This window comes from Rhamphochromis longiceps, linkage group LG17 (assembly GCF_057381845.1).
Source record: "Rhamphochromis longiceps isolate RC_006_pf linkage group LG17, R_longiceps_female_GT1.1, whole genome shotgun sequence".
NCBI classification, from domain to species: Eukaryota; Metazoa; Chordata; class Actinopteri; order Cichliformes; family Cichlidae; genus Rhamphochromis; species Rhamphochromis longiceps.
This window is the reverse complement of record NC_140573.1, coordinates 15,372,517-15,400,449: the sequence shown is the minus strand read 5'-3', so window position 1 is coordinate 15,400,449 and position 27,933 is coordinate 15,372,517. Positions and strand designations below refer to the sequence as shown.

Below are 27,933 nucleotides of genomic sequence, written 5' to 3'. Positions count from 1 at the left end.
ATTAAATATATATCTATTAGTTAATTGCATGAGTGGCTATGGATTACTATTAGTTTTTGGATGGAAGGCCATTGGGAAGGTCTTCCTCAGTAGGGCTGATTCTGGCATGGAGGGCATGGGATGTGATGGTAAGTAATGTGTGTTACACACAGACACATGCTCATATGGTGGAATAGTATATAATAATGCAGTTTTCCTCTGGATAACTGCCCTTCACTTAAGTACCTAAAGCACAGTGCCCAGCAATTTCCCTTAGAATAGTTATCCCTGAATCAGAAACATATAAATTCTCATTCATCCTCCTCTCAATCATCTGAATTTTTGCTCTGTTTTCAGCAAGAAACACCTAAAGAGTAAATGCTGAACTTATGCTATATTATTTTTGTTGATAGGCCTACGTCATACTTGTCCTAATCCTCCCTCATCAGGTTAGCAGGTTTCTGAGTCAATAATTTGCGCTGCTCTTGGTATAATGCTGGTTACTAATTGCTGAAATGCACTGGCTGGTCTTTATATATAAATTAAAGAACACTGTTAATAGATCACACTGTGATTGCAGCATCACAGTCATTTGCTTTGCTTAATAAACCTGTCCCATAGCCTCTAAAATAAAATAGCTACATTGTATCACAGCCATAGACATCCTACTTCAGGATGTCTGTGGCTAAAATAAAATTCCCTCCATTCATTATCCCAACTGACACAAAGAAAAACACAAAATCACACACACACACACACACACACACACACACACACACACATATATGTAAATATATATATATATATATATATATATATATATATATATATATATATATATATATATATATATATATATATATATATATGACAAACCTTAATCTTACAGAGCTTTTAATACACTTCTCAGTTCACGCAGTTCATGATCTACACCGAGAGTTCATGAAAATCTGTGTTTTTCATGCAAGGTAACAACTGGGCACGAGTCAGAATTGTAAAATATAGCTATAAATGATAATGATCTGTGTCACTTTGTCAACTTTGTTGGAGGAATGTATGGTCCATTGCTATGAATTATGAAATGGCATTTTTTCCTCTCTTTTCATAAAGGATGATCCCAGTTTATACTAAAAGTGGCGATAAAGCAACTATTTCCTTAGTATTTGGTAGTATTTGGACAATTAGAACTGCTCCAAGGCGCCACACAGATACTTCTGGGTCACTGCTCTCACGGAACCTTCCTGAATAAAACTGGAATGCACCCTAAACTGGGCCTCAGGTCCGTTATTCTGAGACATCAAGACACACTTTCCTCACGAGTTTACAGGCTAAATTGCTAGTTTCTGCTCATACCGAATACAACCGAAGACCAATAAGACTTTTATTTTTGTTAAGCGCTTCCTGCCCAGGAAACGCTGATCGCTGTGTGTAGCTTGAGTGCAGAGGAGGTGCGCAGACTGCTGGTGACTGCGGGGCGGACGGAGAAAGACTGCAGGAGTTTATCTTGGTTCCGCTGGTGGTTTGACTGCAAAGATGTTTCCTGCAGTGCTCACAGTGTTACTGACTTTCTTCAGCCTCGCTGAAAGCAAACAGAAAGACTTTTATACTTTTAAAGTTGTGAATAGCAGGGGTAAGCTGGTATCTCTGGAGAAATATCGGGGTTCGGTAAGTACGACTCACAGCAGCTTAAACTACAGATGTTAGAGCGCAGTTTCTCGGCACGCCAGCCCTTTGCTTGAATGAATGTTGCATGGGAATGTTGGCTTCTTTCTTTCTTTTACTTCTCTCCATGAAATGTTGTTTGTAGATGTAACTAACACAGCAGTGATGAGAATCAGTTTGATTGTGGGCTGCTGGTGGGGATGTCCCGTCACGTAGCCCGGATAGCCTACGTGGCAGGCCTGCAGCCCCTGAAGCTGCAGAAAGTGCTGAGATTTCATTCAAACAAGTTACGGATCACCAGACCGCGTTAGCCCTAATCTGTCTGAAGACTTCACTCTATCTTCACTCTATCCGTCATCAGAGGTAACGGAACATACATGAGTTTGGTTTTTACCCCAGTTATTACAATAACTGTTGATATACACCTAAATAAAAATAAATAAACGTAATAATGCAACAATGATGTATATTACATATGACAACCTTTATATAAAATGATAATAATAAGACAAACTGCATCTTTTTTGACTTAGCTGTCTTTGACTTTATTTGCTTCCAAATTCTTAATCATGGAGCTTTAAATGATTATTATAGACGGTATCTTTCAAAAAGATATCCTTTTTGTAATAAGGTGAAAGACTCTCTGGATTTTGTTTTAACCATAAACACAAACAGACAAATTAAACTATAAATCTTTCACACACTACAGGTGAATGAACACAGTTTGTACACCACAGAGCTGTAGCGGTGCACTTTTTAAGGAAGAGTTACTGTAACTAGTACAGTGCCTAAATGGGTTGAGTGTACGTAAAGTTCCAATTTACATTTCATGTCAGCAAGGAATAATTAAATGTAAAAGCAAGACTGAAAACTGGTGTTCCATTACACATGAGAACTTTGCTGGACCTGCTGTGCTGCCTTGTAGATTAGACAAACAACCATTAAGATAAGACACTTGCTCACACACTGACATTCAAAGATGTTCAGTAATACGTACTGGATACCAAAGACAAGCAAAGCTATAGTCTAAAAAGTGAAGCCAGTGGGAAATGCTTTTAAACCTGCATTCTTTTTCAGTGAGTCCAAAAAATGGGTGATCTTTGAACCAGTTGAAGACAACAGTAGCACAGCATGATAGTTATTCACTGCATCTCACTTCAAAATGTTATATTCAGTTTCAGTTCAGTTGTATTTATAGTGTTAAATCACAACAAAAGCCACCTCAAGACACTTTATATTACAAGGCAAAGACCATCCAATATTAGAAAAATAACCCTAATAATTAGGGTAAGCACTTCTACATAACATCTGCAGCAGTATAATGTCAAGGACTTGTTTGAACCATTTTCCCTTGATGTCCTTGTGCACATCCCATAGTTGAAAACAGTCGAACAGAGTCACTCTCATTTAATGGGTTATTGTGTTTTCCGTCTCCCCTCCTCCATCCTACCTCACCTCACCTCACTCTTTTCACACCCTCTTCTCATTCTATATGCATGTGTGTCACACATTATTATTAAGTTATAAAAATAAGATATCGGCACTTTGTGACTTTGTGACTAATAAATCAACACCAGCTGCTTCTTCAGTGAGATCCACATTCTGTGGATGAACTCCCACTCCACTGTCGCAGATTCCAGCATGCTGATTATAGTCCTTGATCATACTGTAGTGTAACTGTGGTTTCTTGTATTTTGTTCGAGTTTTTTGTTTGTTTTGTTTTATTTTAACTAGAGTTGTGCTTTGTGTGATTTTGGGGTGCATTTCTATTTGCTGGTGTTTTCTTGACCTCTCAGGGCCACTGTATAAAAGGCATCAAGGACTGCCAAAACAGCAGCCCTACCAGTAACTTTAATTCAAAAAATGGGAGTCATCCAATGACCCCATACGCTACCTTCTCAGCATTACACCCACTAAGTTTGAAGTTAATCATATTAACTGTCTTTGAGATATGGTACCAGACACATAAAGAGCTTAATTTATTAGAGATGTGGATATTTTCAGTATCCCATGTCATATATGTCAGACTTGCAATTGTATTATCTTGACACCAGATGTCACTAGATGATAAGATTACACACTGCTTTCTCAGGAAGCCATACTTCTGCAGTGATGATCTTCTGTAGTTTAACTGCGAGTTAAAGTATGAAGCTGTGACATGTATTAATGTGTATTAGGATACTTATTAGTCTCTGTATCTGTGAATGGCGTCTGTAACATGTAAAGGCCTAAATCACAGTTATCTGTGGTTCAAATAATTAGTCAATCAGTGGGACGGCCAGACTTCACTTTTGCTTTTTTTGAAGAAGGAGCCTGTCTGTCTGTCTGTACACAGTGGGGCAATATGTGTGTGTGTGTGTGTGTGTATATATATATAAAAGATGACAGAGGCCTGTAATTTTCATCATAGATATACCTCAACTATGACAGACAAAATGAGAAAAAAATATCCAGAAAATCACATTGTCTGATTTTTAAAGAATTTCTTTGCAGATTGTGGTGGAAAATAAGTATTTGGTCAATAATAAAAGTTCATCTCAATACTTTGTTACATACCCTTTGTTTGCAATGACAGAGGCCAAATGTTTTCTGCAAGTCTTCAAGGTTTTCACACACTGTTGCTGCTATTGTGGCTTATTCCTCCGTGCAGATCTCCTCTAGAGCAGCAGTCCCCAACCTTTTTTGCGCGATGGTTTATGTCCGACAATATTTTCACGGACTGCAAGATGTCGTGGATAAATACAACAAAATAAAACCAGTAGCAGTACCAAAAAAAAAAAAAAAATTCTTAACACACGGGAAAACACCCAGGGAAACAGAGTTAACAATAAAAACAATAAAAAAACAATGATAAAGACCAAAAAAAACCATAAAAAAAATTCACACCCAAGCCTCAAGTCCGGAACCAAACAACTCATGGTCCGGTACTGGTCCGTGGCCCAAGGGTTGGGGTCCGCTGCTCTAGATCAGTCATGTTTTAGGGCTGTGGCTGGGGAGTCTTTGTCTGGCCTGTGAGCCTTCTAGGACTGGGCGATATATCAAACTTAAAAAAAAAAAAATCGATATATTTTCGTACGAGATATAAGATGTGACAATATCGTTTATATCGATATAGTATATGTTATGTTATAATTATACTCGTGGAGTCGCAAGTTTGCCTTTCTTTCGTCCACTTTTGTCTCTCTGCAACGTTACTGGGCCTCGCCTCTCCTTCACTGAACACAACTCCCCCCTCCCCCATCGCTTCACCTGCAGGCAACGGCAAGCTGGACACGGCAAATCTCCGTTAACGAGTTACCGCGGATCGCCCCGTGTGTGAGGCTGGACGGCGTCAACGTGTTAGTGAGCTAACCGCGCTAACGACATGCATGGCCTAAAATCCTTTCATTTTCTGTATGTATGAATTCTGGTTGTGCCTACTGACCGCGAACCGATTTTATGTGGTACACGGCGCTCAGCAATCTGTCAAGAAATGTTTTAGTTCCACTTTGGAAAGCTACGGAGCTGCACCGCTTGATGGATTGTCGGAGCAGTAGGCTACCGTATTCCGGAGCCTCGCGGAGTGATACGTACTGTGCTTCAACGTAATATTACCGTATTGTGTGTGTATAAGCACCATAAATGGCACCTGTTAAGAGACACGGTTACAAAGCAGATTTCAAACTCCAGGCTGTCAGTCACGCAGTACAACTTGGGAAAAGAGCAGCTGTGAAATCTGTCTTTGTTATGCTCAGCGTCTTTTAGTTTACATTTTGACTGCACAATTGTGAGCTTTTTGTTATGCACAAAAACATCATTGTTTTCTTTTATTTATGGAGCATTATTATATAATAAATGCTGATAATTTATTTTTGAGTAATTTCTTCATGTACATCTACACTGTATGTTAATAAAAGTGCCTGTGTGACATCTGGGACACAGCTTTGACTAAGAACTCTCTTTTTGTTCTTACCTTATGGCTTAAAAAAATATCGAGATATATATTGTATATCGCCATCCAGCTAAAAAATATCAAGATATGAATTTTGGGTCATATCGCCCAGCCCTAGTGCCTTCTCCACTTTGCTGTCCATCTTCACTGTCACAGTGCAATAAAGACAAAAATAGTCTAAAAAGAGACAACTAAACAAACAATTTTACATCAGATATGGTCTCAGTGAAAGTAACCGTTATTTAACATAAATTAATGAAAAAATATCCATATCTGTTTCAGTTATAGCAGGTGGCCTCTTCACTGAATGTGTCATCCTCAGCAGCCTTGTAAAATTGGTCAATGGCAACCTTTAACTAACACATATAGCTTTATAGATCCAACATATACTGTACAGTGGGGTGATTCAATCCAGTGGTTGCCAACTTTATGTGAACTACATGCAAATAAAACTGCAAGTAGTTCATTTAATTATGCATGTTTAAAGAAACATATATACTGACACATATTAAGCTAGGAAAGCTTTTGTGGTGTTTTTACAGTGTTTTCTGGTGGCTTTAGGTTTCCCTGGTGGTAAACGTAGCTAGTGAATGTGGCTTCACTGAGGAACACTACAATCAACTGCAGCAGCTCCAGCGGGACTTTGGTCCATATCACTTCAATGTGCTAGCCTTCCCCTGTAACCAATTTGGACAGCAGGAGCCTGGCAGTGACAAGGAGATTGACAGCTTTGTGCGCAGAGTCTACGCAGTCTCCTTTCCTCTGTTCAGCAAAATTGCTGTTGTTGGCACTGGAGCCAACAATGTCTACAAGTACCTTCTTGGTGAGTAACTGCCTCTTTGGGGGGGGGGGGGGGGGGGGTTATGAGAGAGCAGTCGTGTGCGGTGTAGAAAAAAGAGAGGGGAAAAATAGAAACCTTTGAAGCAAAACTTAAAACAAATAATGTTTTTTTTAAAAGGTTACAAGCTTACACGAACCTGTTATTCATACATCTATGTCATTTAATCTTTTACAGAGGCATCTGGAAAGGAGCCTGACTGGAATTTCTGGAAGTATCTAATTGACGTTAACGGCAAAGTGGTGGATGCATGGGGACCAAAAGTCTCTGTCAAAGAAATTCGCCCTAAAATTGCTGAAATGGTGCGGCAAATAATCTTGAAGAAGAAAGAAGAGCTTTAACACATTTCGCTTCAAGACTCTACTTAATGTTAATACCACAGGGAAACTGTGGCAGGTTTGAGCAGAAAATGAGTCACTGCTTTGGTAACATTACACTAAAGCCATGGCTTATTCATTTGTGTTAAGGAAGTAAAACGATTTGTGGTAGGTCTTGTTTGTAGCTATAAATAATTTTTTAAAAAGGTGGCGCTACAGGAAATAGAAGATCAAATACACTGGGGATTGAGGCAATATAAGGTGTGATCAAGCAGCAACCCTCAGGCCAAAGAAAGGTTCCAAACATTCCTTAAATAGCTACACGAAGCTGGCTCCAAAATGCGTCAGTACTTTTGGCTCGCATGTCTAAAAATCCTTGCAGTATTAAAAAGCACACACTGGAATAAAAATTGTATTTGGCCTCTAATGATACCTATGCTAATTTAAGTCTCACAACCTTCTCTCAGTGTTTGTGGTGTTGGAGTTTATCCAAATTGATCAGCTACAACTGTACTTCTTTACTTGATCGTCTTAGTAAGATTCAAAGCTCCCAAATGTGTTATGGAAATTTTCATCCTTCTGACACCTAAGTTTAAGTGTACTGTAACAGAAAATTTAATTTCTCTTGAATCTGTACTAAATTTTCCACAATTTCATTGTAATTTCTTTCCTCTACTTACATTTTATTGTTCTTATTGTCATTCTTCCCATGCTTTGCTCTGGTTATATTTAGAGTTCCTTCAGTTGTCCAAGCCAGTAGTGTTAAATAGTACATGGTCTCTTCTTTTCTGTTCAGCAAATGATTTAATTGGCATATGAATAATTGATCAGTAGTTACAAGACAAATGTCTATATTATTAATTAAATGTTAAGCAAAAATGAACAAAAATATTTTTGTCGGTTCATTTAAAATGTTTGGACCCCAGATTGATTGGATGGCGGAAGTAGTGGACCTCCAGCTATTTTAATAGGGGACCCCTGAGATAGTCTATATAATTATTAAATTGAAACAATTATTTGGGTTTAACATAAGGAAATGTTAGTTAGTGACCGATTAGCCTAGTGACCTTTCCGTGTTTCTCATAATAAACCATTTCAGTGCCTCATCTTCAGCTGCAGGTCTAAACATCCTTCAGTTCAGTTCAATGCAGTTAGAGCAGTAAGGCAAGGCAAGGCAAGTTTTTTTGTATAGCACAATTCAACAACAAGGTGATTCAAAGTGCTTTACAGAGACATTAGAAACAAAAACAAATAAAAAGCATGATTTAAAACTGATTAAAACAAGCAAACAAACAAACTAACTAATTTACAAACAAACAAAACAGTATATAAAATCAAAACAGATAAAATCAGAACAGTAGATAAAATCAGTAGTTAAATGTAAGTTTTGAAATTTAAGCTTAAAAGTGTGGATTTGGTGCTTTATTCAAATGCAGCTGAGAATAGGTGAGTCTTCAACCTGGATTTAAATAAACTGAGTGTTTCAGCTGATCTGAGGCTTTCTGGGAGTTTGTTCCAGATATAAGGAGCATAAAAGCTGAATGCAGCTTCCCCGTGTCTGGTTCTGACTCTGGGAACTGATAAAAAACCGGATCCAGATGACCTGAGGGGTCTGGAAGGTTCATACTGGGTCAGGAGGTCACTGATGTATTTTGGTCCTAAACCATTCAGAGCTTTATAGACCACCATCAGGACTTTAAAGTCTATCCTCTGATGGACAGGCAGCCAGTGTAAAGACCTCAGAGCTGGACTGATGTGGTCCACTTTTTTGGTCTTAGTGAGGACTCGAGCAGCAGAGTTCTGAATGAGCTGTAGTTGTCTGACTGATTTTTTTAGGTAGACCTGTAAAGATGCTGTTACAGTAATCAAGCCTACTAAAGATGAATGCATGGACTAGTTTTTCCAGGTCCTGTTGAGACATCAGATCTTTTATCCTTGAAATATTCTTGAGGTAATAGTAAGCTGATTTTGTTATTGTCTTAATGTGTTTTTCTAAGTTTAGGTCTGCATCCATCACTACACCCAAATTTCTCACCTGGTTTGTGGTTTTTAGGTGTATAGATTGAAGTTCTCTGGTGACCTGTAATCGTTTTTCTTTGGCACCAAAGACTATTACCTCAGTTTTGTTTTTGTTTAGCTGGAGAAAATTGTGGCACAACCAGTCATTAATTTCCTCGATGCATTTACCAAGAGCCTGTACAGGGCCTTGGTCTCCTGGTGACATTGTGACATATATTTGTGTGTCATCTGCATAGCTATGATAGTTTATTTTGTTGTTCTTTATAATCTGTGCCAATGGGAGCATGTAAATGTTAAACAGAAAGGGTCCCAAGATGGAACCTTGGGGAACTCCACATCTGATACTTGTCTGCTCAGATGTGAAGTTACCTATTGATACAAAGTATTTCCTGTTTTCTAAGTATGTTTTGAACCAGTTTAATACAGTTCCTGAAAGACCTGTCCAGTTCTCCAGTCGTGGAGCTCTACTGCTAATGTTCAGACATTAGCAGTAGAGCTAATGTTTGAACTACAGAACTGACTTTAATCAGCATTCAAGCTCATAGTGAGTTCTGTAGTCAAAAATCATTTATTTGTACCGATTAGCTAATGAACATGGCTTTCCCCAACACCCAACTGCTCATCCTTGCTAGAAACCATAAGGGGTAAAGCATAAGATGCTAGTTACTGCAGCCCCAAACAATGACATTCCACCACCATGCTTGACTGTAGGCAAGACACACTTGCCTTTGTACTCCTCACCTGGATGCCACCACACACCCTTGACACCATCTGAACCAAATAAGTTTATCTTGGTCTCATCAGACCACAGGTAATACATGTCCTTAGTCTGCTTGTCTTTAGCAAAATGTTTGCGGGCTTTCTTGTGCATTATCTTTAGAAGAGGCTTCCTTCTGGGACGACAGCCGTTTGATGCATTGTGCGGAGCGTATGGTCTGAGCACTGACAGGCTGACCCTTCACACCTCCAACCTCTGCAGCAATGCTGGCAGCAATCATACATCTATTTTCAAAAGACAACCTCTATGATGCGAAGCACGTGCACTCAACTTCTTTGGTCAACCATGGCGAAGTTATGTTAGGTTCTGACTGGAACCTGTGCTGTTAAACTGCTGTATGGTCTTGACCACCATGCTGCAGCTCATTTTCATGGTGTTGGCAATTTTCTTATAGCTTAGGCTATCTTTATGTACAATAACGATTCTTTTTATCAGATCCTCAGAGAATACTTTCCTATGATGTGGCATGATAAACTTCCAGTGACCAGTGAGAGAGTGTGAGAGCAATAACATCAAATTCAACACACCTGTTCTTTATCTGTACCTGAGACCTTGTAAAACTAACGTGTCACATGACTCCTGGAAGGGAAATGACAAACTGGGCACAATTTGGACATTTTACTTTAGGGGTATACTCACTTTGAAGCAGATTTTAATCAGGCTGGTACAGTTATGTTCAGCCAGTTCTTAAATGCACCGGAACATGTGACAATGATTAAAAGCTACACTTTAGCTATTAGCAGTGGCTCAAGGTCAAAGTAGCCATTCATTTAACCTGAATTCTCGAATCTCTCTCTTCCTAATTATGTCCCTATTTCAGTCATTTTACTTGTTGGTGTAGGTATTATGGGCACCTGAGATGAAATTCCCCCTGTTTGAAAAACTGAAATATATGCAAGTATTTGATGTTTAAATTTATAGGTGCCAATTTTTTGTATCTGAAGCGGCACAAGTATTACCTGTTTTATATAAACATGTAAAGAATAATCTTATTTTTTTAATACTATACCATTAGGCTGAATGTATGTTTGTTTGTTTAGAAATAAATATGCTAAATGATATCCCTGTGTGGTGAGAATGAAATAGCTTTAAGATTAAAGCATAGATTTTGATGTTACAGACCTGATCTGATATTTCCCCATTAGAATGTAGTTACCAATCTCCACTTCGCTTTTAGTGTCACTGTGAAGGCTCTTGGCTATTGGTGAGTGTTCAAACTGTATGTACTTTAGTTAAATGGTAAATTAGTTAAACTACTACTAAAGTACATTTGCTTGACTTGATGTACTTACCTACGTTAACTGTAATGACTCTTAACAGGATACATTGTTTTAACAAAGTAAATGATGAGACTATTTCGGATTTTTCAAGTGCTTATCTGAGTCAACACAGTGAGGAGTGCCAGAGGAAACAGAATACCCAACCACAATTAAGAGGATACATTCCCAACCCACGGAGCTAGATACTACAGATTACACCCATAATTTAGGAGTGGAGTGGATGGAATGTCACACATGCATTTCTGACTAAAACCTCATTGTGCACTTGTGGAATCAGCGTGAGTGTTGTTTGTGTCACAGTGACCAGCACAATCACTTTCAATGACTTGTGACAAATGCTGGTTGAAAAATGGGATGCCAACCCACACCAGTGTGTGACCAAGCTGGTAACCAGCATGAGGAGGAGATGCCAGGCTGTTGTGACTGTGTATCAGTCACAACAGCCTGTCAGGAAAGGTAACTCTAGTATCAACTTCAGTCTATTAAACATCCGCTCCCTCACTGGTAAGGGACATCTCATCCAGGATCTCCGATCGTAAGTTGGATTTTCTTTGCCTGACTGAAACGTGGCAACAGCCCAATGATTTTGTTTCTCTCAATAACTCCATTCCATCTGAGTTTGTTTATACCTGTCAACCTCGCAACTCGGGGAGGGGCGGGGGTCTCGCGATAATTCACCGGAAGCACTGGAAAGTTCTCCCTGTCTCTGCCCCTCTCTCCCATTCATTTGAAAACATTGCATTACAGCTCCCTGGATCTATCCCCACCAGTATATGTATATCGGCCACCTAAGCCAAATAAGGAGGAAAGTTTTGGGCTTCTACAGTACATAAAGTTTTCTACTCATTCTAAAGGACATATCTTGGATTTGCTCTGTTGTTGTGGTATTACCCCTACACATTGTAAAGACACATTGATTCCCCAGTCTGATCACATGTTTATTTCTTTTAATGCAAACATAACCACTTTCAAAACCTGTACTCCTCGTAATATCACTTTTAGGAAAATTAGTAATATTAACCCAGCTGTTTTTTCATCTGCCATCCATGACCTTCCATCTATCCACAGCTCCTCAACCCCTCATGAACTTGTTTCTCATTATAATGTCAACCTCCATAACCTTCTTAACATATTTGCTCCCCTTAAACATCGAACTGTCTCATTTTCCCGTTCAGCACCATGGTTTACCCCCAACCTGCGTCATCTTAAAGCTAAAGGACGCCAACTCGAACGTCTATTCATGAAAACTGGACTTACTATACATAAAGAAATGTATAATGATCATGTTTTGTTCTCTAAGGGCTGCATTGTTTCAGCCAAATACTCAAACTACTCTGGTTTAATCAGTTCTAATGAAGATAACTACAGGTCTCTCTTTTCATTGTTCAGTAAAATTACAAAACCTCCAGTCATATTCCCCTTCCATATGTATTCTGCTGAGTTTTGTAATTCTCTTATCTTTTTTCACCCATAAAATCTCAGATATCCACCGTCAACTTAACTCTGCAGGAGCTTCTTAATTTCCTGTTTCCCCCACTGTCTTCCTGTCAGTTATTTTCAAGCTTTACTCTTCCCTCCATAACTGAGGTATCTAGTCTTATTATAAAATCTAAATCATCCACTTGTCACCTTGACCCTCTTCCCACTGTGTTAGTTAAAACCTGTATTCCCTTGTTAGCGCCTCTCATAACCAGTATTATCCATTCCTCCCTCAACACTGGAATCGTTCCTTCATCTCTGAAAAAGGCTTCTGTTATTCCAACTCCCAAAAAGCCTGGTGCAGACCCCAATAACTTTGATAATCTTCACCCTATATCAAATCTCCCCTTTATTTCAAAAATTCTTGAAAAAGTTCTCCCCTCCCAGCTTCACTTACACCTCAATAACCATAATCTCTATGAACAATTAAAGTCTGGTTTCCACCCCAATCATAGCACAGAAACTGCTCTGTTAAGGATTACCAATGACCTTCTGATGGCAGCTGATTCTGGTCTCCTATCCATCCTCATCCTTCTTGATCTTAGTGCAGCGTTTGATACCATTTCTCACAATATCCTCCTAAACCAGTTAGCGTCCATTGGCATTAGTCACACCCCCCTTGCCTGGTTCACCTCCTATCTCTCAGACCGCATTCAGTTTATCCAATTTAAATCCCACTCTTCAAGTCTCCATCCTGTTTCTGCTGGTGTGCCCCAGGGTTCAGTATTAGGGCCTCTTTTATTCATTATTTACATGCTAACTATTGGTCATATATTTTGAAAATATAATACACATTTTCACTGTTATGCTGATGACACCCAGCTCTACATTTCTTCTAAACCCAATTCATCCCTCCCACCTACCTCCCTCTCAAACTGTCTTATCGAGATTAGATCCTGGTTCTCCTCCAATTTCTTTAAACTTAACAGTAATAAAACAGAAGTTTTACTTGTTGGTACAGCCTCTATCTTATCCAAATCCCACAGTTTTTCCATTAACATTGAAAGTTCTCCCACCCATCCCTCCCCTCAGGTTAAGAGTTTGGGTGTCATACTTGATAATACTCTTTCATTCCAGTCTCACATTAATTATATAACCCGGTCTGCATACTTCCACTTATATAATATTAACCGACTCCGTCCCTTCCTTACTCCCCATGCTGCTGCCATCCTTGTCCATAGCCTTATTACGTCCCGTATTGATTACTGCAATTCCCTCTTATTTGGTCTCTCTAAAAGGTCCCTTCATAAACTCCAACTTCTTCAAAATTTCGCAGCGCGGGTTATAACTCGTACTCTGTCAAGAGCTCATATTACCCCAGTTCTTCAGCAGCTTCACTGGTTGCCTGTAGAAGCCAGGATAACCTTTAAAATCTTACTTCTCACGTACAAGTGTATCCATAAATCTGCTCCTTACTTTTTGTGTGACCTGCTCCATATCACCACTATTACCCACCCTCTCAGATCCTCATCTGCTATTCATCTTACTGTTCCGTCCGTACGCCTTACAACTATGGGGAACAGAGCCTTCAGTTGCTCTGCTCCTCGGCTGTGGAACTCTCTTCCTCCAACCATAAGAAATATAGTCGCTCTTCCCGCATTTAAGTCACAGCTCAAAATACATCTGTTCAAACTGGCTTATTCGCTTTAGTGCTGATTTTATCTGTTGTCAAGTTCTGTTTTTGCAATTTTAACTTATTTCATGTATTTTATGACTATTGCTTCTTTTATTAATTTTGTTCTTTTCTAAGGTGACCTTAGGTTTTTGAAAGGCACCCTCAAATAAAATGTATTATTATTATTATTATTATTATTATTATTATTATCACTCTTCCACATGTAATTAATTAAGAAAGTAATTAGTTCAAAATCCCATTTATGCTTTTTTTCAGAGCACATGATTCCCAGGTGGAGGAGTTCAAGTACCTCGGGACACACAGAGAAGTAGATTGAGAAATAAATCAGAAGATTCAGTGTCCACATCACTGTAGTTGTTCCACAATCCATCTACGGTCCACTCAGTGACATACAGATCAGTTTATAACTTTTATGTAATGTGTTTCGTCTGGATTTTTGGTTCATATTCTCTCTCCTTTAAAATGAAACATATATAAAAATGAGAGACTGTTCATTTCATTTCTTTGGAAGTGAGCAAACCAAAATAATTATTTCCCCACTGTATATTCCTCAACTTATTTAACAATATCTTGGTAGTCACAGCGAAGACCTGGAGGTGTCTTTGGGGAGGGAGGTCATGGGGAAGGAGGTCTGGCATCATGGTTTAGGCTTGTGCCCCTGCAATATGGACACAGATAATTGACAATGGATGGATGGAATGACATGCCATACCATATAGGCCTGTTTGAAACTACTACCAAAGTGCAGTTACTTGGCTAAATGTACTTAATTACACTATTACTATTAACCGGACGTCATAACATTGTTTTAACAAAGTAGATGATCAGAGTGCTCATCTCAGGGAGTACAGTGAGGTGTGTCAGAGCAAACTTGTTCCACAGAATACTCAACCCCAGCCTAAAGGATGCATTCCCAACCCGCGGACATAGATACCACAGATCACAGTGTCCCAGATTATTAGGAAAACTGGTGCATATCTCATATTCAAACACCTTTGTATTCCATTGTGTAGCTCAGTTTTTTTTGTGTCACTGAGCTTTAAATGGTAGAACTTTATAGCCTTGTTAATAGTCTCTCTTAGTGGTCACTCACAATATTGCAATAAATAACATATTCATATAATCAACATGTAAAAATCTGATGTATGATGTAGTTTATATATTGGTCATATACAATGCTGTCTATATTACTCATCTGTATTAAGGTAAGTCAGTGCTTTTAACAAAACAAAAACAAAACGTGTGGTGTAAAATCACCTAGCGTAAAATATTACGCTTAGGGAGTGAGAACGTACGGTGGCCCCTAGAGACAAAGCACGTACAAACTCCAAAACACTTGCAAACTCCAAAACACGTACAAAATCCAAAACACGTACAAACTCCAAAACACGTACAAAATCCAAAACACGTACAAAGTCCAAAACACTTGCAAAATTCAAAACACAACGGAAGTGCTCCAGGACACTAGGGGCAGTGTTGAGCTCGATTTGCAAAATAAACGGCAAGTTTGTCTGTATGGGACGGTCTAGTCTCCGTCGCGCTTCCCAGGTTGCCTAGCAACCATAATACGAACCGCTGGAAACTTGTCATACAACTTTGTTTGACAGAAATGAAGGAGAACATATTTTGTTCATTTGTTTGTTTGTTTCTACAAGAGCTTTGTGTGATTTGATAAGTATCTGAGGCTGAGACCACAGGACAGTAAAACATGATTTTTGGGCTTCATTTCTGTACTGAACAGTCATTTAAGATTAGTTAGTAAATAACAATTAGCTGATGTTGTTCATGAGACTAAAGTCATATCACTTTGGTAATGTAAATATAATATGGCCAATATTATAGTTATTATATTAATCATTATTAGCTATTACAGCAGTGAACATGAACTCTGTGTCAAATACTGAGCCTCAGTACAGATTCAAGTTGCAGTTATTTATATGTCTTATTCACCTTAAATCTTCACTCAAAGACAAGTATCTTTGACAGTGCATATATAGGTGTATCATATATAAGAGACAAATGTTGTTCCTTCAGTGTGTTGGCATTACTAAATTTGGCTCATTGCTTACATATATTTATAAAAAGAAAATGTACAAGCTGTGATAACTGTTTCTGATAAAATGAAGAGTAGACTGATATATGAAATATTCCTTTATTGGGTGAGAAAATCAGACCATGTCATAACTGCTTTAAGTCATACAGAATAGATATCAGAGCCTTAAACAGGCTGACTTCTGCTAAATGGGTCAAACTGGGCAGAAAGTATACATACACATAACATCCTTACAGAATATGATGTAACACTATAGATCAACTTACCTCAGAATATATAAAGGATATAAACAATTACAGCAATATGATGCAACAAACATAGCAGTACTACTAATCCAAAATACTCAAAGCTTCATAGAACTGGAACAAACATTTATTTTTAGCTCCATTCTGCTGCTGATACATACTTTAGGTTTCTGAATATTAAACTTGTTGCTGCCTTTCATAGTGTGTAACTTGAAGGCCCTGAGTACTTTCTCCCACACTGAAAACACTGGAATGATACAATTATTTGAACATTACCTAATAAGACTGATTCAGCACAGACAGTTATGTTAAACTTTCCTAGCAGTCCTTCACAAACAGGGAACAGTCTATTCTCTCCATCTGTCAGCTGCTGCTGGCTCTTCCTCCTCCTCTTCCTCACACACTGCTGAGTTTGTCCTGGTGGATCATCAGGGGTGCAAAGCCTCACAGATGACGTGCAGCAGTGGGTCCCTCAGTCTGTCCTCACTCTGGCCACTTGCAGTTGTCACACATGGAAATCAAATGTGTGATAAGCTGCAAGATTCAAACACAAGTGTAACTTCTAAATGAATGTTCATACTTTTATTACACAATCAGAGAGAAAGAAAAAGAGAGAGAGTGCAGGACAGACAGACAGGTGACAGTCTCAGGTGTATACACTGCTACAAAACAGCACAAAAGAAGGAGGATTGTGTTATTACAAAACAAGAAGAGTTCCCAGATGGTTCAGTGGACACATGTGTGACTCCTGTGATTAAAGCATCTTTCTTTCAGCTTAACGAGTGAACCGTCAGCTCGTTCAAACACACGTTAAAGTCCGTTTGGCTCGACACCACCGAACAGAGGCAGCAATATAACATAGCTACTTTGAAGTAAAGGCTTTAAAACCAAGTTAGTACAAACGTCGCTAATGTCACATAACTTTGCCGACATGTGGCCAACAGTAATGTTTTAATGTTCTTCATTATAAAAACATTTGCGCATAAATAAGTGACATAATATTCAGTACTTACTTCTGAAAGTTTACTCTTCTGCCGTTTTTTCGGCAAAATTATCCACACCACCGCCGCGCTATGGAATCTGGGATATGTTGGGCCATGAAGGCTACACCGACCCATCCTTAAAATTCAGGGAAATTAAGGACGCATTTGAGGGCCGCATTTCGAGCAGCCTTTGAATTGGGACAGCCTTCGTTGTCTCGCTGTGACGTAATCGGCCTTGAAATGCGGCCTTTAAGGCTGCAGACCCTGAATTGGGATACACTCCAAATCCGGTCATTGGTACTTCCTGGCTTGTGTAGTTACTAGGTAACAAAAGCTCAACGCTGCCCCTAGCGTCCTGGAGCACTTCCGTTGTGTTTTGGAATTTGCATGTGTTTTGGGGTTTGCAAGTGTTTTGGAGTTTGCATGTGTTTTGGATTTTGCAAGTGTTTTGGAGTTTGCATGTGTTTTGGATTTTGCAAGTGTTTTGGATTTTGCAAGTGTTTTGGAGTTTGTAAGTGCTTTGTCTCTAGGGGCCACCGTAAGAACGTGTTGAAAATCTGCAACTTGTTGTGTTTAGATAAATAATAATCGGCATCGTGGTGGGGAGCGGCATCACGGGCATCTGCAAAAACATAAATTGGTTGTACTGATGCTGCCCCGATGTCATGCCAGCGCATTTTGGGAATGGCATAGGCACCGATTGGCTTTCTATCACCCATTTGATGGGAGTAAAGGCACTCTCCATTTGCGAGGTGCGCCTGCTGTTTGCGGCACAGGGAGGAGAGGGCAGGGCGGCGGGGTATTCTCGGCTGGCAGGAGCGGCATCTAATAACCAACTTGCAAAATAAAACAAAATAAAAGCAAAGCAACGAACACGAAAACAGCAGACATTATGATACAGACTTAGAATTTGCACCGATGTTTTTTCTAAATTCTATATGTGAAAAGTGAGCACGAGAGCCCTCGGTACGCCTGCTCGCTGCTGAAGTCAAAGTAAACTTTATTGTCATCTCCGCTACATACAGTCCAGAGAGACGAGACGACGAGGCTCCAGTTACAGCAGTGCAAGTAAACAAACAATAAATATAAGAAGAGTAAGAAAATAAATATACACTTTCGGACTCGGGGTAAAGGGATCAAAAGTCTAAAATGAATGAATAGGGGACGCAGGTAAGTGACGGAAGTGACGGACAAGGTAAGCGACCCATGTTGTAGGTGACGTCAGACGCCGGAGATTTTGGCGGAGAAAAAAAAGCAAATGGTAGCATAGAGTTTAACAAAGGTTTTTCAAGCTTCAGTATTACCAAATATACTAATCAATTGTCATATAACTAACATCATCTGTCCTATCACCTTTAACACCCTGGATGACAACGGGGAGAGTTTAGACGCTCTCCAAGATTACATCGACCGCTGTTTTCAAGATTTAGTAATGAAGAAGGCCCACAGTACATCCTCCCCGACCAAAATTGAGACGCCGTCATCGAAGAGATATCGCCCGGCAGACTCCCCCGGTACAACATCGCCTGCCGGCAATGACATCGCAGACATCCTGGAGTCAATCGACAAGCGATTGTCCAGTTTCGATGCGAGGCTGGCCCTGGTGGAGATTTTACACCGGGAATTTAAATCTCTGAGAGAATCCCTGGAATTCAGCCAGCAGCAGGTGGAATCGCTTGCCGCTGAAAATGCCACGCTACGGGAGTCGTTTAAATCTCTCACCGATAACGTGACCCAGCTAAACATTGAAAATAAAAAAATAAAAGAGTCCGTTATCGATCTACAAGCCCGTAGCATGAGAGATAATCTTGTGTTTTCTGGTATTCCAGAATCTGCCGGAGAGGACGCGGAGGCAACGGTGAAAAGCTTCATTAAAATCCACCTGAAGCTGCCGGAGGACATCGTAAAGAACATCGATTTCGATAGAGTGCATCGCTTGGGGGGCGTGCGGTCGCGGACCGGGAGACCACGGCCTATTGTGGCCAAATTCGGTCAATTCAAACAAAAGGAACAGGTGAAGAGTCGCGGCAGAGAGCTGAAAGGAACGGACTTCAGCGTGAACGACCAGTTCCCCAAAGAGATCCTGGAACGACGCAAGGTCCTGTTCCCAGTTCGACGTAGCTTTATCCAGAAAGGCTCCCGTGCTGTCATCGCCGTGGACCGGCTCTACGTGGACGGACAGCTCTACCGCGACCCCGGCACCACACCGTGGTTATATTGACTGCACTCCAGATAAGAACCCGCTACACTCTTTTCTTATTCATTCACACTCTCTCCTTTAACATGAGTTTAACCTAGTAATATCAGTATGATGTCATAGCAGATATAACACCGTCACCCTCCGTCATTGCTTTAATTGGAATGTTTCCGTTTTGTTTCTTTTTTTTTGATGTTGCTCACAGTTCATGTGGTTTCTTTCTTTCTCCTGTCTTTCACTGCTGTGATCACCCACTTCCCCACTCACCTACAAACAACACCCTCTATTTCTCCATATTTTCACACCACGATCACGCAAACACATCAGCTCAACGGCGGCACATTCACAACAGCCTCACAGCACGCACAGACTTGCAGGACACATAAGCAAGCCACGCTTGTTCATATTAGTGAATATTCACACACATAGTCAGACTTATGGAGCCTCTCACCACACTTCTTTTTCTCTTTCTATTTACAAACAAGTGATGTTTCCACATCCTCTCCATCTGTCTAAACGAAACACCCAGCGTACATCATTAGACATACACACACAATTATGGGCATGCTGAGGTTTGTCACATGGAATGTAAATGGAGCTGGCTCCAGAGGAAAGAGGTTAAAGATATTTAACCAGCTTAAAAAACTACAGGCAGATGTTGTTTTATTACAAGAAACTCACAGACCTGTCACAGGTTTAAACGAACTTAAAACACCTGAGTTTCCTAACGTGTTTGCAGCCTGTTATAATTCTAGACAACGGGGAGTAGCAATTTTAATACATAAAAATGTTAATTTTACAGTACTCGATACAGTTATAGATCCAGAGGGTAGATTTCTAATTATTAAACTATCAATATTGAACAAAAAACTATGTATTGTAAGTATATATGGTCCAAATGTTGATGAACCCTCATTCTTCCACGGATTTTTTTAGTGCACTCTCTGAACACCTTGATTGCACACTCATTCTTGGCGGTGACCTCAACCTTGGACTAAATGAAGACATGGATAGGCTCAACACAACAGGAACTCAGCGCAATTGGCAGTCCACAAATATAATCAATCAGTATATGAGCGACTTTGGTCTTTGCGATGCATGGCGCTCTCTTCACCCCACCAGTAAGGAATATACTTTTTTCTCGCATGTTCATCACTCTTACTCTCGTTTGGATTATTTTTTGGTCAGCAGCTCACTGCTGTGTGACATTTCAGACACTGAGATTCATCCTATAGCTGTCAGCGATCATGCTCCCGTATCCTTAACACTAATACACAAGAATAACACTACGCCAAGAAAAAACTGGAGATTTAATATATCACTACTTAAAGATGAAGACTTTATTAAATATTTTAAAAAGGAATGGACTTCATATTTAGACTTTAATGACACTCCCGGAATATCTGCTTCTGTTCTATGGGAAGCAGGTAAAGCTGTGATGAGAGGTAAAATAATTTCTTTCTCATCACACAAAAAGAAAGAAGAAAACAAAAATATTCAGGAATTAGAAAAAACCATCAAATCACTAGAAGAAGCCTACGCGTGCAACCAAGATCAGGAAACATTGAACAAAATATGCAAAACAAAACTAGAATTAAATGAAATTATTAATAAAAAAAACACAATTCCTTATACAAAGACTACGCTTGCAGAATTTTGAACACAGTAACAAATCAGGTCGATTTCTAGCTAACCAGCTAAAAATAAATAAAGAAAAAACCACTATATGTGCTGCTAAAGATTTATCGGGGAACACAATATATGATCCTGGAAGAATAAACAACATTTTTAGGGATTTCTATGAAACTTTATACTCACCACAAATAAACCCATCTAAAAATGAAATTGATCTGTTTCTTGACAACGTAACTCTTCCAAAATTACTAGACAGTCAAGCAATGGAACTGGATTCGCCACTGACGCCAAGTGAACTCCAGGAAGCCCTGATAAGTATGCCCAATAATAAGGCTCCAGGTCCAGACGGCTTCCCTGCAGAATTCTACAAAGAATTCTGGACAATTTTGGCACCAGTATTCCACGGCATGTTGCAGGAAATCGAGGAAAATGGCAGACTACCACCAAATATGAATTCTGCCAACATTAGTCTCCTGCTAAAACCAGGCAAAGACCCTTTATTTCCCTCAAGCTATCGTCCAATTTCTCTTTTAAATGTAGACCTTAAAATAATCTGCAAAGCTCTCTCAAAGAGATTAGAGAAAATGACCCCCCTCTTAATTCATCCTGACCAAACTGGTTTCATAAAAGGTCGGCACTCCTCAACAAACACTCGTAGATTACTTAATTTAATAGACTACTCATACGATAAAAACATCGAAACCATAATATTATCTCTAGATGCAGAAAAAGCATTTGACAGAGTTAACTGGAAATTTTTATTCGCAACTTTGCACAAATTTGGTTTTGGAAACTCTTTCATAAACTGGATAAGAATATTATACAATTCCCCAACAGCTCGTATCAGAACAAATGACCAGACATCCTCCAGCTTCTGTCTCCTGAGGGGCACCAGACAGGGATGCCCACTCTCCCCTTCACTTTTTGCAATTTTTATCGAACCTCTAGCAGCAGCATTTAGACAGGCTACAACAATTAAGGGCATAAAATGTAAGAACATAGAACATAAAATCAGTCTCTATGCGGATGATGTGTTGCTTTTTCTACAAAACACACAAACCAACCTCTCAGAGGTAATTACTTTAATAAACTGGTTTTCAAGAGTTTCAGATTATTCAATTAACTGGCCAAAATCTACAGTTCTCCCCATTAACTGCTCCTTCCATAATTCTTCCTCTGCCCCACTGCAATCCGGAAATATTAAATATTTAGGTATTAATGTCTCTCCTAAGCTTTCAGACTTAACTAAATTAAACCACATCCCACTTCTAAAGAAAGTAGAAGGCGATCTGACTAGATGGAAATCTTTACCCATATCACTCATGGGAAGGGTCGCCACTATAAAAATGATGATCTTGCCAAAAATAAATTACTTATTTTTGATGATCCCTAACAAACCATCACAAGATTGGTTCAGATCTCTGGATTCATATATTTCCAAATTCCTTTGGAAAGATAAACCCCCGCGTATCAGCTTAAAAACGCTACAAAGAACCAAGGATAGAGGAGGATTAGATCTGCCTAATTTTTACCAATACTTCTTAGCCAACAGGCTTCAGTTCATCTCAGAATGGTTAAAACATACCTTCTTAGTTGAGCCCTGGCTAGATGTTGAACAGGCACTATGCAAGGATCTAGAGATTTCAGACCTACCATTTATTAGCTCAAACATCAAAAGACATGAATGCTTTAAAAGTATCAACATCAGCTTTTCTCTGACAGCATGGTGGGAGTTTCTAAAAATAACGGAGTCTTCATTAATCCCATGCAAACGTACACCTATCTGGAATAACCCTGACATATTACAAAACAATAATATGATTAATTTCCCAGAATGGAGTTGTAAAGGAATTAAATACTTAGAACATATATTAGAGGGAACAGAATTTATTCCATTTGACAGACTAGTTGCACAATATGGGATTAACAAGACAAGATTTTTAGAATATCAACAAATTAAATCCATAGTAAAAAAGAAATTTAACCTCAGTCAAGTTGAATTACAAACACCACTAAGTGCGGCACATTTTCTTACTCTTAAATCCCCCAAATTATTATCTAAAATATACAGAACACTTTCTAAATTAGATGAATCAATATCCCTTCCTATTGCAAAGTGGGAAGCAGATTTATCAGTCAGCTTAGACCAAAACTTCTGGTCTCAGATTTGCTTAAAAACCTTTAAATTAATTAAAAATCCCAGTCTGCAATTAATACAATACAAAATACTACATAGAGTGCACTATACAGGTCATCGGATGTTCAAGATGGGCTTTACATCTTCCAACAACTGCTCACACTGTCAAGGCAATACACCAGACAATTACATCCACGCTCTTTGGTTCTGTCCACCAGTGCAAAAGTTTTGGCGCGAGATATGTGAAGACTTATCAAAGTGTCTGAAATGTAACATTCCAACTTCCCCCTTAGTGTGTTTGTTGGGCAGCTTAGATAATGTCACTTCAGAAAAGAACATAGCCCATATGGTTTTCACTGCCCTATGCATAGCCAAGAAAACAGTCCTCATGAACTGGAAAAATAAAAATAATCTTAATTCTAACCAATATAGAAATTATCTATTAGATTACATTAGTCTTGATACAGCCTCTGCCACCACATCAGATCAATTGCTCTGGGCTCCTTTTATCAGCTCCATCACCTAGTGGGGGTGGGGGGTCATAGTTTGGTCCCGCCTTCACTGTTGTGATTGGTGTGGGGGTAGGGACAGGCTTAGGGCGTCGGGGGGTTCCCCGGAGGCATCTTCCTTGGGGGGCTCAACCCGGGGTAGCGGTCATGTCCGGTTGGGGGCTCTGTTGGCTCTCAGGTGACTGTTTCCTCGCGGCTGCGTGCAGCGGGGCTAGGGGAGGGTCTGTGCTGACGGACGTGGGTTACTGACCTGGTAGCCTGGCTGCCCCTGGGTGGGTCCGGGATGGGCGTGAGGTTGTGGGGGCGCTCCGTCTCCGGGCTGGGGCCCGGGCCGGGCCTCGGGGGCTTGGATCCTGGTTGGTGTGTTGCCGGGGTTGTGGGCGGGTGGGTGCATGGGGGCCCAGCCCTGGAGCAGGGTGCCGCCGGTGCGTCGAGCCGCCTGGGGGGCTCTTCAACTGGTGGGGGAGATGGTCACATCTGCAGGAGCTTTCCTCTCTTCAGGGACTCTCTCTGCAGGAGGGGGAGACACAGGAGAGGTGGAGGAAGATCTCAGCCTGGGCGTTTACTGTCTTATGTAGTCTGGAAGATGAGTGGATGGTGGGGTGGGTGCAGTTTTCTCTGTGGTGGGGTTGGGTGAACTGTCCCGGGCTCTGTGGGGCCGGGAGGCGCTGCTGCACTGGGCCCCGGTCTGGATGGGCCTGGGCCCTCTTTCCCTGGCGGGTCGCGGAGTGTGGGAGTGCCTACTGGGGTCAGCGGGGGAGCTGGCCCCAGGGAGGGGTTACCTGCCCCTCCCTTCCTTCCCTCCCCATCTCCAGCTGCCTCCCTCTTCCCGCTCCACCACAACCCCCCCCCCCTCTGTCCCCTTCCGGCTGCCTCTGCCTCAATTTTATCCCACAACTTAGACATTCACATTATTCACACTCTCATTACACATACATATAGGATCTTGGGGGTGGGCACAATCACGGAGTCCATATTACCATCAGGGTGTACACCTCACCCCTGGCGTCGTTGCCCACCTCTCAATTTTAAATACACTTAGACATTGAGGGCTATCAGGAGGGACTATGCGCTTACCTGCTGCTTCTTGGCAGGTAGCTCCATGCCCTCCTGGGTTTTAATTGCACCTTAGAACACACATGCATCAACACTACAATGAGCGGGTGGAGGGAGGTTTGGAGTCTTCTCCCACCCCCATTCTCTGCGGCCTGCTGGAGCGGGAGGGCTAGGAGGAGTTGGCCGTCCGACTGCGGTCTGGAGTGTGGGGCCTCCCTGCTGCTACGGAGTCGGGGCGGTCTGCCTCTCCCCACCGCAGGGAAAAGGGTAACACCACCTGGGTCTGGGTGCAGTTCCCCCCTCCAGGGGCAAGGGTACCTAGACCCGGTTTGTAGAGTACGCTTGGGGAGTGTGATCGTGTGTACAGCGTCTCTTTATGTCTGTCTCCACGTTGGTTGAGTGTGGAGTAAGTGCATATGAGAGCATGAGGGTGGGAATGGATGTTTGTGTCTGTGTGTGCCTGTATGTCTGTGTCTATATGTCAGGTTGGGTATCAGACGCCACCTCTCTGGGGACACCTCAGGCCCTCCAAGGTTTGGAGGCCTATCTCCACCTCTCCACCACTTCCCCTGCCGGTGGCGGACTCCCTCAGGTGTCGGTGCGTTGGTGGTTCTTTGTGTCTGGGGGTGGGCGTCCAGGTACACACCGGCTCACTCCTTGGCGGCCGCTTATCGGGGCCTGGAACCTGGGGCTCGCTCGGGCCACTTCGGAGGTGGGGTGCCCCCGGCCTCTCGGCCTGGGGCTCGGTCACTCAGGCACAGCTGGCTGCCGGCGGAGCTCACGGGCGCGTCACTGCAACTCCCTCTGGCTTCTGCTTCGCGGCAGCTGAGTGAGCCCTCATCTGGGACTCTCCTCAGCTCTTGCTGGGACAGTGGCGCGGCTGCCCCTCTGTTGGTCTTCTATGGTCTCTTGTGTTCTGGGGGCCTCTGGATGTCTGGAGTTTTGATCTCCTCCATACCTGCTTCATACCCTGGAGGACGGGGCTGTGCCCCCTCCACACTCCCTAGCAGATCGTTACATGGAGAAACCTTTGGAATACAAGCACGCTGATCCACACAGGTATGCACACGGGTGTTCACTGCTCGTAGACTTAAATTACACCTTTCTTGGCTACTACTTCGAAGCACATCTGTCCTGCGTGCTGCACAACAACATTGAATATTTAGTATTTACTGCTGTTTACACTTAGCTAGATTAATGCGATGGTGTTGTGTTTAGTATGTTGCTTTGTTTTTTTTTTGTTTTTTTGCTTGTTTTCTATTCTTCTCTCAACAGGTGATCCAGGAGATTCTTATTTTTTTTCTCCCCCCCTTTCTCACTGTCCCTCTCCCCTTCTGTTTTTCCTTTCCTTCCTCTTTCTTTCTCCCTTTCCTATCCCTCACTCATGTCTGTCCCATCTGTAACATCTGAAAATAAAATATAATAAATAATAAAAACAAAGATCGACCAAATGGACCAATACGGCAATGCCACGAAGATCCATTTGGCAAAGTAAATCCATTGGGTATCCTTGTTGGTCTTCAGACAACAATTCTGATGGCTAAAGAACCAAATGGGACAGGCAAAAAAACAAAAAAAAAACAAAAAAAAAAACAAAACAAAAAAAAAACTTTATTGTCATCTCCGCTACATACAGTCCAGAGAGACGAGACGACGAGGCTCCAGTTACAGCAGTGCAAGTAAACAAACAATAAATATAAGAAGAGTAAGAAAATAAATATACACTTTCGGACTCGGGGTAAAGGGATCAATAACAATTTAAAATTTACAGTTTGATGATTTAAAGTCTCACACACAACCTGTCGAAAGGGGAGGGGGCCCTGCTGCTTCCAAAGAGAGCACATTTCATTTATAATGTTGTAAATCCAAGCCCATTATGTATTCATGATTTTAATTCTGGGTTGTCCGAAATCCCAGAAATAAACCCTACACAAAGTGAATCTGTGAGCTAAGGTGTAGGTTTTTTAGGTTATGTTGTGGTTTGGCGCATAGGTGTTCATACTGGAGTGCAACATTAAAATAAAATGGAAGATGGACAAGAAAAGTTTAAAGCCAGGTGCTCAGTTTAGAAAAAAGAGAAAAGAAGAGGAGGAGAAACGAGCAAAAGATACAGGTAAGCAGATGTGTCATTGGATAATGGCATGTCATGTATTCTGAAACAATCACAATCATAATCAGAATACTTTATTAATCCCTCAGGACATTATGTGGGTCACAGTTGCTCCAAGAAGAAATGGTAAAAATAGTAACAGTAACAGACTAAACTCCAAACAATACATCATGTTACAGATTTTACACATTTAAGAAATAGCACTAATATATCCAGATCACTCAATTATAAATATCAAGGATTAACAGAGGGGATTATAAATAAATATCAAGAAAATTGACAAGAATATTACAGAGTAGAAAAGAACGTGTGTAAAAAGGGTGTAACTATTGTAGTGTTTACAGTGTGTTAGATGGAGGAGTTGTACAGGGAGATGGCTGTTAGGTTTATGTTGGCACAAAGCTATTGCTGGAACAGCCGAGGCAATTTACTGCAGCTAGCAAAAGCAGGGAGAACTCTCTGTGTGATCTCGTGCATGAGGGAGACGACTGAGACAAGCGCTGTTCCTGCCACTCGAACCCCAGTCACTCTCGGTCAGCTCCCCTGTAGCACTGCCTTTTATTGTGGTTACATGAATATGCATAGGTTCATTAACATATGACATCTTACACAGGCATACATGTGAACAAAGAGTATCAGTCTCTGTGTGTGTATGTATGTGTGTGTGTGTGTGTGAATGTGGGTCAAGATGTGACCCTGTGAACGACTCCCCAAAGCTAGTGCTAGGAGTCCAGCGGTCCACCTAAGCAAAGGGCTCTTATACTTAAACAGATACAGATGCGTTTACCATACCATATATCAGTAAGACAAGGTACAACCTCTCTCATGACCTTTGGACATGTGTGGTATGCCAGATGGAGTGTTCGCCCAGGGCGCCAAACAGGCTAAGACCGCCACTGAATACAGGGGTAGAAAACACAAGTGGAATCTAATAAACAAATGAACTTAGCTAACCTAATGAACTTAGCTAACCTAATGAACTTAAACATAAACATTTACATCCAAATAAACTAAGACTTAAAACGCTGGGTCAACAGACCCAGGAAAAGTGACATAATTCTTAATAGATATATCAGTTTCTTCTTCTTT

General features: G+C 40.9%; 2 protein-coding genes across 2 annotated transcripts; both read left to right on the top strand.

Moving 5' to 3' along the window:
- Positions 1–1,416: 1,416 nt before the first annotated feature.
- Positions 1,417–7,616, top strand: gpx7 (glutathione peroxidase 7). Its single transcript, XM_085386602.1, has 3 exons — positions 1,417–1,644; positions 6,134–6,395; positions 6,588–7,616. Exons 1-3 carry the CDS (start codon positions 1,513–1,515, stop codon positions 6,749–6,751), a joined length of 558 nt encoding a protein of 185 aa, XP_085242728.1. The 5' UTR covers positions 1,417–1,512; the 3' UTR covers positions 6,752–7,616.
- A 9,473-nt stretch (positions 7,617–17,089) lies between these two features.
- Positions 17,090–20,101, top strand: LOC146649443 (uncharacterized). Its single transcript, XM_085387231.1, has one exon. It carries the CDS (start codon positions 18,633–18,635, stop codon positions 19,419–19,421), a length of 789 nt encoding a protein of 262 aa, XP_085243357.1. The 5' UTR covers positions 17,090–18,632; the 3' UTR covers positions 19,422–20,101.
- The last annotated feature ends 7,832 nt before the right edge of the window (positions 20,102–27,933 follow it).

Coding starts and splice junctions, on each gene's coding strand:
- LOC146649443 (XM_085387231.1), top strand. CDS start 18,633: ATGAAGAAGGCCCACAGTACATCCTCCCCGACCAAAATTGAGACGCCG.
- gpx7 (XM_085386602.1), top strand. CDS start 1,513: ATGTTTCCTGCAGTGCTCACAGTGTTACTGACTTTCTTCAGCCTCGCT. Junction 1,645..6,133: donor TGGAGAAATATCGGGGTTCG/GTAAGTACGACT, acceptor TGGTGGCTTTAG/GTTTCCCTGGTGGTAAACGT. Junction 6,396..6,587: donor TGTCTACAAGTACCTTCTTG/GTGAGTAACTGC, acceptor AATCTTTTACAG/AGGCATCTGGAAAGGAGCCT.